The sequence below is a fragment of the Hyperoodon ampullatus genome (genome assembly GCF_949752795.1).
Source record: "Hyperoodon ampullatus genome assembly, chromosome: 5".
In the NCBI taxonomy this organism is placed as follows: Eukaryota; Metazoa; Chordata; class Mammalia; order Artiodactyla; family Ziphiidae; genus Hyperoodon; species Hyperoodon ampullatus.
In genome coordinates, this window is record NC_136918.1 from 50,850,235 (window position 1) to 50,868,476 (window position 18,242).

At 34.8% G+C, this 18,242-nt stretch overlaps 1 protein-coding gene across 1 annotated transcript in view; it reads right to left on the reverse strand.

Moving 5' to 3' along the window:
* Positions 1–791: 791 nt before the first annotated feature.
* The window catches only part of MFN1 (mitofusin 1), a gene marked incomplete at both ends in the record, with an annotated part of 31,205 nt that continues 13,754 nt past the window's right edge, over positions 792–18,242 (reverse strand). The window contains 9 exons of the mRNA XM_079705328.1: positions 792–873; positions 2,744–2,878; positions 5,430–5,626; positions 6,780–6,932; positions 8,831–9,060; positions 9,200–9,302; positions 9,599–9,703; positions 9,870–9,996; positions 11,663–11,784. Of these exons, the coding sequence (XP_079561454.1) occupies positions 792–873; positions 2,744–2,878; positions 5,430–5,626; positions 6,780–6,932; positions 8,831–9,060; positions 9,200–9,302; positions 9,599–9,703; positions 9,870–9,996; positions 11,663–11,784 (1,254 nt within the window). The remainder of the gene's footprint in view (positions 874–2,743; positions 2,879–5,429; positions 5,627–6,779; positions 6,933–8,830; positions 9,061–9,199; positions 9,303–9,598; positions 9,704–9,869; positions 9,997–11,662; positions 11,785–18,242) is intronic.

The following is an 18,242-nucleotide window of genomic DNA, read 5'->3' on the forward strand; positions in this document are numbered from 1 at the left end:
CATTTGTACATGACTGTAGCCACCCAAAATTCAGATCTCCCATATCTCTGGCTATTTTTTATCACTCAAACTTAACTCTTAAAACTGAGAAAGCTTTCCTTACTGGAATCAGAGTTGAAGCTGGAAGTGTTTCTTGAGAAACATGAGAAAACTATTTAGACCCAAATACCTTTATAAGGACTCTATAATAACAAACCTATGTACTGTTTTACATCAATTTTAATGGGAATAAAAGAGGGAGTAGTAAAAAGCATTATTAGTGGTTTACATACCTGCTAGGATGGCAAAAGTGATTGTAACCTGCATAAATAATACACTCAAGAACATCCCACACTCCTTTGTGGTTAGAGCAATGCAGTTTATAAAACAAAAATGTGACTATTCCCATTGAAATAGGCATCAAAAATTCGTTTTGAGAAAGAAGATGAAAGGAGCACTCTCTAACTCCTGGATGCCAGGAAGCAGAGTTTTTCAGAATCAAAAACAAAGAGAGCCCTAATTAAGAGCAAGGCCCCACCCCTCAGGGGTCAGAGAGTTGGTTCTTTAAACTAATTCATCATTTTCACATATCAAAGGATTTTTCTTTACCCAAAATTAAAACTAAAGAGACATCACAACACTTTTCAGAAATGCACACACCCTGAGATAGATCAATACCAGGATCTACTCAAGGATTTGCTATTTAGGTATAGTTAGTATAATTCATATTTAAAGTCACTTCATAAAAATAACTGTCCCAATCTTCCAAGTTCCATCTTCTCCTATCATGATCACCAAAGCAATCTCTATTGTTAAGATTCTTCTTCATTGCTTGAATGTAGAAACTGCTTAGTAAAATTCTCCAGCTCGTTTTCAAGTTGAACAGCTTTATTTCTAATTTAAAAAAATGAATAAAACACCAATCTAATTATCATAAAGGTCAATGAGAAAAAATGCATCCCATGCAAATCTTAAAAAAAAATCACTAGCCAGCTGTTGCTACATTTGTCTGAACTCAGATCATCAACTCTTTTTAAAGCATTTATTATATGTGCTACTGTAACTTTGCAATAAACACAGAATCCAATGGCCAGAAGAAAGGTATACTAAGATAAAATCTTTAATAAGAATGAAAAGCCTAAGAGACAGTGGAGTCATATCACCTTACGTGGGAGTTACATCCTAAGTCACATAAAGACATAATTGTTCTTGAATTTCCATTAAGCATAAAGTGTAGAATAAGTGGCTTTATGTATACACAAAGTAGCTGGCAGATGTCAAAGGACCATAGTTACCAAAAATATTTTTTTTAAATATTAAAATTGTACTTGATGCAGCCAAATGCCCATAACAAGAGGGAAAACAGAATGTAAATTGACAGGGGAATGCAGGTTTGAATCTCCCATTCTCATACTCTGCCAGGGCACAAACACATACTTAAATGAGTTTCTCTCTTTTCTTGGTCCTGTTTTGTTTGTTGCTAAGTGCATATGGTCAAGGTCATAAGTTAAATGTTCATGTGAACTCCACTGTATATTTCTTCAGGTAATGCTCCTGAAGCATTAGTTAAGTTAAATTATATCTGAATGGCTAAGCCCAATTTAGTAACAAGGGAGATTCCAAATATTATGTTAATAATATTCTAAACTTATAATATTATGTTAATATTATTCTAAACTTTCCTATTAGAAGAATTAGCAGATCAAAAATATTGATACTTATTCAAGTCAGTCCTGCCAAAATTTGAAAGCTACGTAAGTACCAATAATCTATTTTATCAGTTACGGCTTTTTACTATAGCAAGATGAAAAAAATATTAAAAAACCTACCTAGGTTAAAGAAAAATTTCTATTGGATATAGTTTCACCAAATTTGAAAAGCTGTATTTGGGATGAACTTAAAATAGGAGCAATGGATATGTGAAATTCATTTGGGTGTATTTGTGTGTGTGAAGTGATGCTGGGGTTTAAGTGGTAGGCAGTCATCTTTTTCAGAGACCCTGAAATGGAGATGCAATGAGAATGTGACTGCTTAATCTTAATCTTTTCAGATTAAGATACCAGGGATGGACACTATCACAGGTGTTTTAAGTATAATGTCCCAAAATCCATGTCATAAGGACAGCCTCTCCAATTTGCAGAAGTTGCAAACTGTTTTTATACAGGCAACTGTATGTAGCATGTGCCCTGGTAAGTAGCAGCAGGAAGTAAATGACGCTTAATGATTCTACCAGACTTGTAGGTGAGCCAGCTAATGGGTAATAAGCTGAAAGTTAAGAACTGCCACGAAGTATAGATCTCGTGGTGACACTTCTGGTCTTGACCCCCAAAGCACAATTTATTTAGACTCCAAAGAATCCATGGCAAATCATATTAAACCAGAATTCCACATTATATTAGGATATCTTGTTTACTTCCGTTGCTTCAAATTTAAGTATACCTAACAGTCCCCAATGAGAAGAAAAGCTATGGGTCTTGGATATGTAGGACTGAAAATTCATACTTTTAATTACAAAACTTCTGCTCTGAAAAAGGACCAGTATAGCTTAACATAGAGCTATAAGCTTAGATCTAAAAAATTCCTTTAAATTCAGATTTGTTTTTTTGTTGTTCAAATTAGCTTTCATTGAAATTGCAAAATTACAATTAAGCCAATGCAGAAAGCCAAAAATTTTAACATAAATTTGCTAGTGATTTTACATAATTATATTTTGGTAATGAAACCAATAAATGTTCGTATTATTGAGGAAAAAAGGTTCAAATACCTTAAGCGCTTTGAATTGTTCTGTATTTTCTCCAGTTGATCTATCTCTTTGGATAATCTGGCAATTTCCTCTTCTAGATGTCTTTGTGTAATATCAACTTGTTGGCACAGGCGAGCAAAAGTGGTTGCCATTTCCCTTCAAATAAAAAATAATTTTATCAGCAGTCATGAATGTCTTTTAAAATGAATAAGCTTTAATTTGAAGCTTATATAAAAAAAGAGATCACAAGTTTAAAAAATTCCCCAAAATATAAGGTATCAAAGAACACGGCTAAGAATGGTATGAGGGAGGGTATGGCACTTGTAAGCTTAATATGACTGTGGGCTTAATGTCATCTGGCCTCAAGACAAATGCTCAGTGGGTAATAATATTACTCTGCCATATTGCTGTGAATATGAATAAGCTATAAAAAGGCGAAGGATGGGTATATTTCTTCAGAAGCATAATAAGCCTTACTCTTGTCCCCTGCCTATAAATATAAATTACTGAGAACAGGAAAGAAAATTTCATGAACTTCTGTGACAGTCAAAAATACTTTAAACTATAGCAACATTTAACCACATTTCTAGAACAAAAGGGCTGTATTTAATTTGTGTGCTAGTTAATATGTTAACTTTGGCAAATATTATATTTATATTTTTGCAACTGGGAGCATGCCTACTAGGTGTGTACTGCTGGAATTTGATGAAGTGACTTGTTTTTCTCTGCAACTATTCTCCTGCGCATCTTCATCTTTCCCAGGGTCCTTTCCCCCTCCATTCTCTCCCTATCTGACCAAATACCAATATCAGACAAATGAAGCATCTTTTTATTTTAATATTTTATTACATTAATATTTAGCTAGTATTATTTTAACTGGAGTAATTATTTGAGGTTGCCTCCATTAGAGTGTAAAGTCCTCTAAGGAAGAATACAAGTTATCTTTAACTTTTAATTTCCCATAACTTCTAGCATAGTTATTGTCACACGGTAGGCAATTAATAAATGTTTGATGATGAAATGAATAGTAAGCTTCATTAATTCTCTTTTTATGAATGTGAACCTCAGCTGATTTTGTTTGGAGGTCCAGGTTATCCTCATTAAAGATCTTAATATAAATAAATCAAAATTAACAGTTATATAAAATAGGAGCTCAATAAATATTTGGTAAATGAGTGAACTAATTCAGTGGTCTCAATTCTGTGCCCTCATTGTTTCCATTCCCTACAGCTCTAACTTAACTACGTTAGTACAGGCTCTGATCTTGTGTCTGAAACAGTTTAATCTCCCTGCCATTCTTGTCTCCTGAGTCTAAACCACTTTACACACCACACCACTGCAAAGTTACCTGTTCTAGAGCTAAATGTTAATGATACCACTCCCAGCGTTCCTAATTATCCAAACCTCAGTCCTAGTATTAGGCTTATACTTGAATGGACCCCTTCTTATGTACACATCTGCCACACTGAAATTATCTCACGTTTCTGAACACATTCCTTTTCCCCCAACGTTCTTGCCTTTGGTTTGATCTGTTTTCTCTGTCTCACTCTTTCTATTCTGATGTTCAAGTCTCATCAGGCTACCTCTCCTCTAGGAAACCTTTGCTGATCCACTATCCTTCGTGATTTCAGATTCTAGGGACTTCCCTGGTAGCAGAGTGGTTAAGAATCCGCCTGCCAGGGCTTCCCTGGTGGCGCAGTGGTTGAGAGTCCGCCTGCCGATGCAGGGGAAGCGGGTTCGTGCCCCGGTCTGGGAGGATCCCACATGCCGCGGAGTGGCTGGGCCCGTGAGCCATGGCCGCTGAGCCTGCGCGTCCGGAGCCTGTGCTCCGCAATGGGAGAGGCCACAACAGTGAGAGGCCCGCGTACCACAAAAAAAAAAAAAAAAAAAAAAAAAGAATCCGCCTGCCAATGCAGGGGACACGGGTTCGAGCCCTGGTTCGGGAAGATCCCACATGTCACGGAGCAACTAAGCCCATGTGCCACAACTACTGTGCCTGCGCTCCAGAGCCTGTGAGCCACAGCTACTGAAGCCCAAGCGCCTAAGAGAAGCCACCACAGTGAGAAGCCCACGCACCGCAACAAAGGGTAGCCCCTGACTCGCCGCAACTAGAGAAAGCCCACACAAAGCAACGAAGACCCAATGCAGCCAATAAATAAATACATACTCAATGTGATTAAAAAAGAAAAAAAGATTCTAGAGCCTCACATTATGAAGCTCTCATTACTTTTTACTTTTCACCTTTTATTATAATTATATACATGTTGTTTCTTCTATTAAATTGCAATCATCTTTAGCTCAGAAAACTTTCTAATTCAGCTCTCAGGGGCACTCTAATACAGAATATTATGCATTGATTTGACTGGAGTTCTATATATTTTTACTAAATCAATGAAACATATTAAAGATACGTAAACTCGGTGGACATAGGTATTTATTATTATAATAAAATTCTCTTGAGTTTTAAAAAGTTATGCCTTTAAACCTACAAATCGGGGCTATAATAGTAAAAATAAATTACATTTACCACCATGCATTTTGAGCCCACTTGTTTGGTATCATTCTATGTTTTCCACTTTGGTGGCAATTATAAAATGTGTTCATGTTGTGATAATTCTTTGAGCTGTACTCTTATTTATGCATTTCTGCATGTATGTCCTACTTCAGTAAAGCTTTAAAACAAAAATAGATGAATCTTTCAACTTACTGTTGTACTTGATGGCTGCAGTTGGCGCTTGTGAAGCTAACAATCAGTTGCAGTTTTTCAGTTGCATAATTCACAAATTGCTGTTTAAAGGCTCTCTCCTTGGCACGGGTGGTCCAAGTCAGCCTTTCATAAAGATACAAAGCTCCGTACATACTTAATGAAACAGATATGAGTTTCCAGCCTACAGTTTTCCAAATCTGTAAGATAAATTCACAGCTTACTTTGAGAAAGAAAAATACCACTAGGGAGATTGTACTAAAAGGCATTTTAGAAAACTCATTGGCTCCCTACAGATCTTTGAGTCAGATCCATTTTTTAAAAATGTATATTCCTTCTCTATGAGAAAATATGAAATTACCAGAAATCAAGCCAAAAAAAGGAGCAGCACATAAATACCAGGCAAGAACTTTTATAACCTGCCAGGCATTTGGTAAGTTGATTTAATGTATCTCAAAAAGGGATGTTAATTTTTTCAGGTCAAAGGTTTAAAAAACCAAAATGAACTATATATAAAATAGTTAACTGGGAGTTCCCTGGCGGTCCAGTGGTTAAGACTGCATGCTTCCACTGCAGGGGGCACAGGTTCAATCCCTGGTTGGGGAACTAAGATCCCACATGCCGTGTGGTGCAGCCAAAAGAGAAAAAAGAAGAAAAAAAATAGATAACCAACAAGGACCTACTGTATAGCACAGAAAACTATACTCAATATTTTGTAATAAACTATAAGGGGAAAGAATCTGAAAAAGAATAGAGATATATATAGTTGTGTAACTGAATCATTTGCTGTACACCTGAAACACAACATCGTAAATCAACTATACGTCAATAAAAACAAAACAAAAACCCAAAATAAACCTATGCTTTAATGATATGAAAAAAACTTTTAGCATATAAGAACTACTACAAAAAATAATATTTAATACTTTAAGGCAGATCCCTTTGGTATTTGGAGAAGGCTAGATAAGGGACCTGGATCATTCCTGTTACTGCAATGCACAAATATTGTTTCTTCGTGTGCTATGATGTAAAAGTAGGAAGTATTATTTATGTTGTGGTAATCATTTCACAATATATACATACATTAAATCATGTCATACACCTAAAACTAATACTATTTTATATGTCAATTATATTTCAATTAAAATTTTTTTAAAATATTTATTTTTAAGATTAGACTTGTGAAAACCAATTCACTAATTTTAACTTACAACTTTTCATGTCATCTTATAGATCCTGGAAACTGAAGTAAATATATCTTTCTTTTCCTGATCTAGCAGGTAGCTTTGCAATAATTTCAAATTCAATTACACTAAAAAATACTGTTTCAAAAAAAAATGTATTATTTCTTACCACTCCTCCAACAACAATGATGCCCATAGAAGTTCTAGACGTAAGAGAAGCTAATGCTGTTATTAAGGTAACCATGAGTTCTTCCTGTGACGCATTATCTGGTGTTGCTGGATTGGCAGGAGCAGTGGGAGTAGAAGCTAAAGATCTGGGGAGCTAATAAGGTTGGGGGGGGGAGGATTAATGCAATTAAACCACTACAAATGGAATAGTTACATTTACAAAATTCGATTGTATTCTCTTTTAAAATTACAGTAGTAAATCTACAAAAAGAATGACTCCAATTAATGAGTTTACCATAAATACATGAAGAAAATAAAAATGGTCTGAAAATTATCTCCTGTGACATGTACCAATGATATCATGAAGAATGAATTTTCATAACGTACAATGAGTCTACCTAAAACAACAGGCCTTCAACTCTCAAATGAAATTAAAACTGTATATAAAAAAAATTTTTTTTACACCAAAAACACAATCCTTTAAAAAAAACTGGACTTCAAATTTAAAACCTTGGGAATTCCCTGCCGATCTATATGCTTTCACTGCCGAAGGCCCGGGTTCAATCTCTGGTTGGGGAACTAAGATCCTGCAAGCTGCGTGGCCAAAACAAATAAAATAAAAAATAAAAATAATAATAAAAGCAAAATTAAAATCTTTTACACTTCAAAATACACCATAAGAAAATTAAAAGGCAAGCTACAGACTAGAAAAACATACGTATTTGGAAATCATGTATCTGATAAAGACTTGTATCTGGAATATATATATATATATAAAACTCCCACAAGTCGATAAGAAGCCAAATAACCTAATTTAAAAATGGACAAATGATTTGAATAGACATGTTACAAAATAAGATACACAAATAAGCACATGAAAAGATGTTCAAAATCATCAGTCATTAAGGAAATACAAATCAAAACTACAATTAGGTACAACTTCACATCTGCCATAATAAAAAAGACGATAACCAGTCTTGATGAGCATGTGGAGAAAGAGAACCTTAATACACTGCTGGTGGGAATGTAAAATGGTGCAGCTGCTTTGGAAAACAGTTTAGCAGTTCCTCAGAAAGTTAAACATGGAGTTACCATGTGGTCCAGCAATTTCACTCCTAGACATACTCAAGAGGAATGAAAACAGATGTCCACATAAAAACAGTCTATGAGTATTTAAAACAACATTATTCATAATAGCCAAAAAGTACAAACTCAAATGTCCATCAATTGGTGAATGGATAAATAAAATGTGTGATACCCATAATGGGATATTATTCATCCAAAAAAAGAAATGGAGTATTGATACATGCTACAACATTCATATACCATGATGACAAACCTTGAGAACATTACGCTAAGTGAAAGTAGCCAGTCACAAAACACCACATTTTGTGTGATTCCATTGATATGAAATGTCCAAAAGGGTAAAAATGATAGCTAGAGAAACCTGAATAGCAGTAGGGCTGGAGGTGGAAATGACAACTGACTGCAAATGGGCACAAGGGTAGCCTTTGGGGTGACAGACATGTTCTAAAACTGGATTGTGGCGATGGTTTTACAACTCTGTAAGTTTTCTGAAAACTTATTGAATTGAGGGACTTCCCTGGTGGCGTAAATGGTTAAGAATCCGCCTGACAATGCAGGGGACACAGGTTCGAGCCCTGGTCCGGGAAGATCCCACATGCCGCGGAGCAGCTAAGCTCATGCACCACAACTACTGAGCCTGTGCCCTAAAGCCCATGAGCCACACTACTGAGCCTGCGTGCCTAGGGCCCATGCTCCGCAACAAGAGAAGCCATCACAATGAGAAGCCCACGCACCACAACGAAGAGTAGCCCCCGCTCACTGCAACTAGAGAAAGCCCGCATGCAGCAATGAAGACCCAACGCAGCCAAAAAAAAAAAAATTAATTAAAAAAATTATTGAATTGATAAATTCAACAAAGTTTTTAAAAAGAGACTCTAAACTGGTAGAATCAGATACATACCTGTATAGTACAGCAATAACCACCTAATAAAAAGCCTACTCAAAAAAAAAAATATATATATATACCTGAAAGATAGGCTCTGATAATCCTAGAAGCACCCGCTGAGCATTTGTAGGACCCAAGAAACGATGGACAAGGGAGGACCAGCCCAAGGAAAAATGAAATACAATATCCTCTTGAAAATCTGAACATAACTTATGGCAATTTAGGTCATAGCTGAGATCAAATTTCTTGCAAGGAATCAGTGTATGTAGTTTATTCTGTATACCAGCTGGAAGTAATGGCTTCAAATTTTCTAGAAAGAACCGAATTATGATATTTTAGTTAACAACAGTAAATAATATTTTATAAAATATCTAAAGGATTTTATAATAAATCTTTTAACAAAGACATAAAGAAAAAACTACACACGAACTTGCAGACATAAATATTACCAATAATTTCTTGCTGGGATTGAAGCATTGAAGCATTGACTTCATTGGTGCACCGATCAGCCAAATTTCTTCCCATTCCATCTTCTATGTGCTTATTTAACTCCTGTTAACAATGGTAAATGTCCACATTATTTTTTCTCTAGAATATATGCAGATTTTATTAAAATGTCAAAAAAGTAGTAAACACTAAAATGATCTTATTCTTTTCTAAGATGATAATTCTTCTGTGTACTTTATAGTTTAGATTTATTACAAGAGTGCACAGGAGATGTAATAGTTTAATCATGTACTGATTGCCATGAAGACACTAAAATGGCCAAACCACTAAAGAGTGGAATAAGAGTCAGAATAAAATAAGGAAACTGTATCTGAATAACATTTAACTACAATTTAACTTACATTTTTATATACTTTCAATACACTTGGAGTAGGATGAAACTCAGAACAAAATTCATCAACCAAAACAGAGAGTCGACAAATTTCATCTGTCATTGCACATGAAACCTAAAAATATTAAAATATTTAAACAAGATTACCAACTACTCAAAAAAATTAAATTGAAAAAAAACTTAAATATTCCTTTAAGGTAACAGATAACATTTTTAGCATTATCAAAAGTATTTCCATTCCCAGATATTATAATCACAAAGACAAAGCTAATGTTACCCACCTTATTTGCAACCTCCTCTGTAACCTCCCTGATTTTTTTCTTAACATCTAGTGTTAAAAGGTTCATCTGGTTTCGGATAAAGTCCAGTCTATCAATTTGGTCTTCCCTCTCTTCTATTGAATAAACCCTATTATAGTATGAAAAGGAATTAATATTCAGGGTATATTAAAGTCCCAAAGAAATTAAGTACAAACACTCACTTATATATTGAACCATCTGTTAGCATGATAGAAGAAAAAAAATCTTGTATTTCAACATCTAAAAGGATTCAAATAATATTTCACTTATAAAGTGTTTTACAGATGATTGGATATAAATTGTCTCTCTGCTCATGTGGTACCTGAATCCCACAAAGGATTAATAAGGATGCTAAATCTCCACCCATTTCATAGATATGAACAGTCAAAACAGAACTAACTCAATATTAAGTCTACTTAATAAACAGGGGCCAGTAAACAGCACTCTGCAAGCCCAATCCAGCCATCCGCTAGTTTCTGTTAAAGTTTTCTTGGAATATAGCCACAAGCATTCATGAACCTATTGTGTATATGGCTGCTTTTGCTCTAAAACCACAGAACTGAGTAGTTGCCAAAGAGACAGTATGGCCTACAAAGCCTAGAATATTTACTATCTGCTAAAATTTGTCAACCCCTGGATGATATAGGAAAATAAAAGCCTGAGATCCTTTTAAGATCATTTTTCCCAAGACATATGTTCCCAAGGCAAGATTATACAAACCACCCTCAAATCACATCTTTTTTGTGCTACGTTTATTTCAATGTCCTATATTTTTATAAAAATTAAGGTCAATCCAGTGGACGAATACTTACTTTGGCTACCATAATAAAGCAACTGAGCTCACTATACAGAAACAGTATGCACAGGGCCAGAGATCAGAATCTGGGTTCTGATCCTTGAGTTTTATATGCTGCAAGTTCTCTAATGTTGTACATAATGCATTCCTGCTAAAGTGTCAAAATTAGGCAACAGACCTAGATATGAGTGGAGTTTTGTTCTCAGCAAGATCAAATACATTTAAAATCCCCAATTTTATATCTTGGATTTAATCTTAGATGCTTTATATCTTCCCATTGATTGACTTAAGCCCACTTAAAGGTCCAATTGGGGCTTAACATCATTATGCTTATAACATCTAATAACATCTTAATCTCTGTTTCAAGTATACCAAGTTTGTGAGAACTACCCTTTTCTTCGACTAGTGTTGGCACTTTCGTGTATTCATTTTCATCATTACCAGGTAATAAATGGAATAAAATACTGCAGTATAGTATGACATATAGAGTAATGCTTACCAAATTCACTTTCTGGCTGGCAGGTAGTATCACCTTGTTTGTTTACCAGCTGATATAAAACCACAACTGGCATAAAGAAGTGATTTCAAGGTTTCAATGTATGAACATATGAAAGATGAGTGATAGGTTGAATGTAAAAAGAGGGTCACCTGTTTTGGACTTCTTCGAGAAGTTCTGCTGGAAGAAATGGTTCTTTCACTGCTTTAAAGACATTTAAAGCCACTGAACATTTTAAAATCACAGCTCACACACGAGAATACTGAGATCCAGGGGATGTAAATGATGTATTTGTTCAAGGTTGTAAAAAAAATATTTAGTTTCAAATATTCATTAAAAAACATGCCAGTAGGCATCAGCTAAACCTACAGGGTTGATGTTAGTGTGAAAGGTATTTAATAATATAAAAATTTTAAACCTTAGTCTAAAGAATTCATATTGACACAAAAATAATTTTTATTTTGCAATAAAATGAATTCATACCTTTTCTCTGCTGCTGCCACGTTTATTGAATCCATTATGTTTTTCACAGTTTCTAGTATCTGTTTAGCTCTGATAGTGTGCTGTTCAAACTTTGTTTTCACTGCTGACTGCGAGATACACTCCTGCGAGGGGCCCAAGCCATAACACATTACTGTAATTCCATCCCAACATTTTCAGGAATTTAAACACAAAAACTTGCTGTTTGGAATGTTAACCAAAACAGACATAAGGATAGAAAATAAATGGATGACAAACACAACTTAAAATTATAAAGGTAAAAAAAAATGTTAAAAATTTAAAAGTTAAAGGCTTTAACAGCAAGTTCATAGCTTTGTGTAATTTTACACAGTAATGTGCAATGGTTCTTTGACTATATTATTTTTTAAAATAAATTAAAAAGGGTGCTATTTTCAATGTTAAACAAGGCTTCCTATTAAGATTACTAATTTTATTTGGATCACCTTTAATCTACTTCTAGTTCATCTATCTTGATTTTTCTCATATTTGCAATGAAAACCTCATGAAGTTCTTAAGCCATGAAATAGAATTCTACATTGAAAAAAATGAACGATATGATTCACATAAAGTTAGTAAAAAGGACTTCTACAGATTAAAGCTTGAACAAACTGAAAAATACTATTTAACAGCAAACAACCTAAGTAATATTTTAAATTGTTCATAGAAAAATATCTAAAGCTATTTCTAAGATAATCCCATTATTGTCATTGGACTAGTGTGTGCATACAGGTCAGAATGATGCCTTATCTCATGCTTCACTTTCAAGCTAACTGTAGCTCACAACTTACTAACAGTTGTACAAATCAATTAGTGTTTCATGACCAGTGTTTTTTACACAGAGAATACATCAGAATGCACCACATATGATCATGGATGTTTCTTTTGTGAAATTTTATTTCAGTTTCAATATATGTGCATATTACTTGCTATTTAAAACATTTACTGTGATTCATCATTTAAGTGCTAGCAAAATTATTAAATTAAAATTGGCCTTTCACTTTTACATCATAGAAAAGTCAAATTCTGTACTGACATAACATTTGAAAACAACTGCAAGTGTAGAGAAATACTATCTGGTCTTTGAACAACCAAGAACACTCATCTGGGTCACGACATCAAATTAGGGATATACCCCCAACTCTCCAATATTTCCATGAATTCATCTTCTTGAACTTAATATAAAACCAGTACAAATTGTGGTAATTACTTCTGAAAGTAATTACTATCCTTTATCAAAATAAATAGCTTTTAAGCTTTAAAAGGTAGTCACTTAATACTCTAGCACTATATTTGTTATGGTGAAATCATTAGTATATTATATATTCATTCAGTGTTCTATTTATAATCTATGCTGAGCCTTCACATCTCTAAAATGATTATTTCACTAAGACAGAAGAGACTTTTAAATTCTCTCTTTGGTATTTTTTTGAGGTATAGAAAACAAAGCAGATTCATTTCTTTAGCTATAGGGCACATGAGGGTAATTCATGTAGTTAACAGTTTATGTCTTAACTCAGAGCCCATTACTTTTTTTCAGTGCATAGTCTTACTTTTGCACATTGTCAAGCTCATTTACACATCACTCAATTATCACTAATCCTGAAGAGATTAGTAATAAGAAGTTACAGTATTCCTGTTCTGTATATGCCAAAGCAGAAGCCACCAATAACTACACAATATTAAACATTTAAAGTGCAAACTGCTTATTTTTTAATGACCAAAACAAAGTTTTAATTTTACTTTAAATAACTATCTCATAAATTGCCAAATTAACCGTCACAAAAACAATAATAAAAGAATAAAAATATTTTTAAAAGAAAAAAAGTTAAAAGAAATTCTGTTCCTCGATGAAGCAGATCTAGATATCAGCAATGAAGACCCCAAATTTGTAGATAACAGCACAGTATTAGAGCTAGACTAGAGAAAAAGAAAAGACCTCCAAAAGTTATTAGGCAATATACAAGTTACTCCTTGATTCAAAAATATACATTGGTGAATAAGTATAAAGAAGAAAACAGGCAATCTTTTTCTAATTAAAAAGTATCCCACACTGACGTTCCCGCTGATCAGAAAAATATCAGAAGTCAACTGCAAAAGGAATACTCTATTCCAAACTAAGTACGGGGAATGCTAATTTATTTTTTTTAAAATATTTATTTATTTGGCTGCACCAGGTCTTAGTTGCAGCATGTGGGATCTAATTCCCTGACCAGGGATTGACCCCGGGCCCCCTGCATTGGGAGCACTGAGTCTTAGCCACTGGACCACTGGGGAAGTCCCAGGGAATGCTAATTTAAATAAAGGTTCTTTACTGAACCATTTCTCAGAGCCCTTTATACACTAATATACTTAAGAATCTCCATGGGAGAAATATATAGCATGCAGCAGTTCCCAGACTTATTTTATCAGGAACTCTAATTTTCCAAGGAGAAGTTTAAAATACTACACCAGACAATTTAAATTCCATCTTGTCAGAGTATCCTGTAGGCTGTAAGATTTAGAACCAAAGCAATAATCACATCTCAATTATGATCATCTTCTGATTTTCTAATAACATCTACAGAAAACAGCTGATGATTTAGTCATACGTAGTTACAAATTTGTAAATATTAATATTTATGTGTAATTAAGACATACAGGGCTTCCCTGGTGGCGCAGTGGTTGAGAGTTCGCCTGCCGATGCAAGGGACACGGGTTCGTGCCCCGGTCCGGGAAGATCCCACATGCTGCGGAGCGGCTGGGCCCGTGAGCCATGGCCGCTGAGCCTGTGTGTCCAGAGCCTGTGCTCCGCAACGGGAGAGGCCACAACAGTGAGAGGCCCGCGTACCACACACACACACACACACAAAGACATACAACCAGCTTGACAAGTCCCCTTGATTAAAGACCCTAAATACCCAATAACATGCTATTTACCACTCCCAACGTATTATTTTGAAATATCTTAAACTGACAGGAAAATTGCAAGAAAGAACACCAAGATACAATATACCTTTCAAGTAAATATACCAAATGTTAACATTCAGCTTTGTTTACCTTTCCTTCTCTCTCTCCATGCAGATTTATATAGATAAGTCTATATAGATATTCATCTTTATACATACCTGTATATATTTCTTCCTGCTGAACAATTTGACAGTTCATTGTAACCACCACAGCCTTACTACTAAATATATTAACATGTGTCTCCTAAGAACGGGGACATTTTCCTATACAACCACAAAACAATTACTGTATTCAGAACTTTTATCACCGGGACAATACTATTAACCTAACATACAGTCCATTTCCAAATTTTACCAGTTGTCCCAGGAATGTCCTTCACAACAAATTCACTAACACAAAACTATTAAGAATAGTTAATGGGGCTTCCCTGGTGGCGCAGTGGTTGAGAGTCCGCCTGCCAATGCAGGGGACACGGGTTCGTGCCCCGGTCTGGGAGGATCCCGCATGCCGCGGAGCGGCTGGGCCCGTGAGCCATGGCCGCTGAGCCTGCGCGTCCGGAGCCTGTGCTCCGCAATGGGAGAGGCCGCAACAGTGAGAGGCCCGCGTACCGCAAAAAAAAAAAAAAAAAAAAAAAAAAAGAATAGTTAATGGCCAAATATTTGGGCAAAAAAATTTTAGATTGCTAAACTGCGTTCAGAATATACACCTGTCCAAATATAGGTTGAAAACAAGGAAATATATGAATAGAATTAACATTGATTTTCTTGACTGATTTTATTTAATTTCCAAGCCTTATTTAACTTGGTACCCTGAAAGTTCATAATATTCAGCTTCTTTTAAACCAAATGAATCTCAAGAGGTCCATGGCAAACAAAGATCAGACTGTTTGATAAAATGATTAACTTGGTACAGTTTTTCTTTACACAAAAATCATCTTATAAGACTACACACACAATATTGAATTCCAAAAACAGAGAAAATGTGTATAAAGGCCACATTTTGTGATCACAATGCAAAAAAAATCAAGAAAAGTTAGATGATAATAATCAAAACATCTGAATTTTAATAACTCCTGTATTGAATAGGAAATGCCAAAAGCTATCATTAAAAATTAATCAACAATGAAACCGGATACTGAAACCTACAGAGTACATCCAAAGCTACACTCACAAATTCATGGCCCTAAATCCTTTCTTAAAGACCAAAAAGCAAAAAACGATCCCACTCATATAATGAAAGCAGAAAGAAACTTTGTGTAAAGATTAACATAGAATTTAATGAATAAAAACCAAAAAATAGGGCTTCCCTCGTGGCGCAGTGGTTGAGAGTCCACCTGCCGATGCAGGGGACACGGGTTCGTGCCCCGGTCCGGGAAGATCCCACATGCCGCGGAGCGGCTGGGCCCGTGAGCCATGGCCACTGAGCCTGCGCTTCCGGAACCTGTGCTCCGCAATGGGAGAGGCCACAGCAGTGAGAGGCCCGCGAACTGCACAAAAAAAAAAAAAAAAACCAAAACCCCCAAAATACTATGTATCAACTGATAAATTAACCAAAGTCTTTGGAGGAAAAGCAAAGCAATCAGATAATTGGTAAATCCAATTAAGGTTTAAAATACACAGATATTTCTTGTATCCTTTATCCATCTATATCTACATATAAGTATATATATAGATATAGAAAAGGAATACAAACATTTTTTAAATAAACAATTTTATACTAAATCATAAATTCTCAGAAATGCACCAATTTATAGGAAATCATAAATTACCAAAATTAGTTTTAAAAGTAACATATTTTAGCTTTGGCAAAAAGTTGAAAAGAGTTGTCAGTGCAGTTACCAAAAAAAGGTTTGGCCATCCAGACAAAATTTTTTGCCATCTGATTATTTCTTTAGGTAAATTCAAATAATTTCTAGCTGATTCTCATTTTATATCATAGTTTTAAACAAAAATTTCAAACTCTAAAGCCTAACATTCTCCATGCTCTTGCTCATATACAGTTTTTTCCATATATAATTTTTAGATGCTCAAATGAACTTTTACAATAAAAAAGTGAAATGCCAAGTTTCTTCTAAAAACATTAAAAAGAATAGTTCCTAAGTCTGCCTGATTATTGCAATCACTCAGGGAGCTTTAAATATATAACAGATTCCTAGGTCCATCCTAGCCCTACTGGATTAGTCTCTGAGATGAGTCAGGAGTCTGCAGTTCTCTAAAGTACCTCATCATCAGCCGGGTTTGAAAACCAGTGCTCTACAGCACATCTGTTATTCTTCTCATTCCCACCTCTTCAAGGAGATATTCTGGGAAATCAAATGCTGTACCAGGAACCAATATGAAAGAGGTATAAATGTATAACTGAACAGTATATGATTTGGTAGGAGAAATCAATGACAAACACACATGCACACAAACACACAGGAAGAAAGAAAAGCTCAGTAAATAAGAAAAGACAAGGGAAACAATGATGAGCTCCCCAATTATTTTCTCCATGGATGAAATGACTACAACTGGTAAGAGTGAGGAGAGAATTGAATCTCTTGTGAAAGCAAAAGGGAAAGAAGATAAACAATGGTCTTTGAGTAACTGGGATATCATATATCCTATAGCTTAGCTTGACAAGACACCTACTGATATCCCAGGGGCCTCTGAACAATCAGAAACATCTTACCAAGATAGCAGAGAGTGAGTTTTCTTAAACACCTTGTCTTTATCTACCTAATGGTCTTTCTCTCTCTCACCAAATTAAAAATAGGGGATAGTGAGCAAATGGTTAATTTTTAAAAATTCTGCCAAGTACATTCAACATTTATGTCCTTACTATTAAGACAGTTACTACTTATAAGGAAGAATAATTACTGATGGAAGTTTTTGTTCAGTTCTGAAGTATTTGTGTTCATCTGCAGGTGAGGAGATATGCAATCTAATAAGCACAACTAAGAGATAAATTAGAGTCAAGAAGATTAACAGCTAAAGAATTTTTCAGTCAATGTAGAAACTTTTAATGTTTCTGAATAAAACACCTACACCAAAACATAAGAGTATCTACCCTCCCCAGTGCTGCACACACATTATCTATTCATGCACCTCAGTAGTTTAGATTCCTAAAATACAGGACCTATACCTTTATTTTTGTATTCGTTTGTTCAGGACATTTGGCATAAAACACAGAGAATTAACAGGTGACAATACAGTTTAGAAATGTAATTAACTTTTGTCCAATGACATTAACTATGTTCTATCAAAAGAAAAAAAATCTTCATTTTGCTCTATTATCCATTCCAACAGCAATTACATTTCTTTAATCTTGTGCCTGACTATTGAATATAGAATATTTTACCCACTAAGCAACAAAATATTAGAAACTAGTGTCTCATTTAAATACAAATACATTAAAGAAAAAGAATAGGAAGAAATTACAATCTTTAATTTTCCATTCTTATGGATCATCCATTTTGCAGGGACTTTCTTTCTTCCAACTTTCCTCGTTTTACTTGCTGTGTCAGAAACTACACTAAATAACACCAAAGATTATTGACAAAGGTAAGTAGTGAAAACAGAAGATTATGATCACTCTCCAACCAATGTTATGGTTTTACATTAGTCAGTGCATTCAC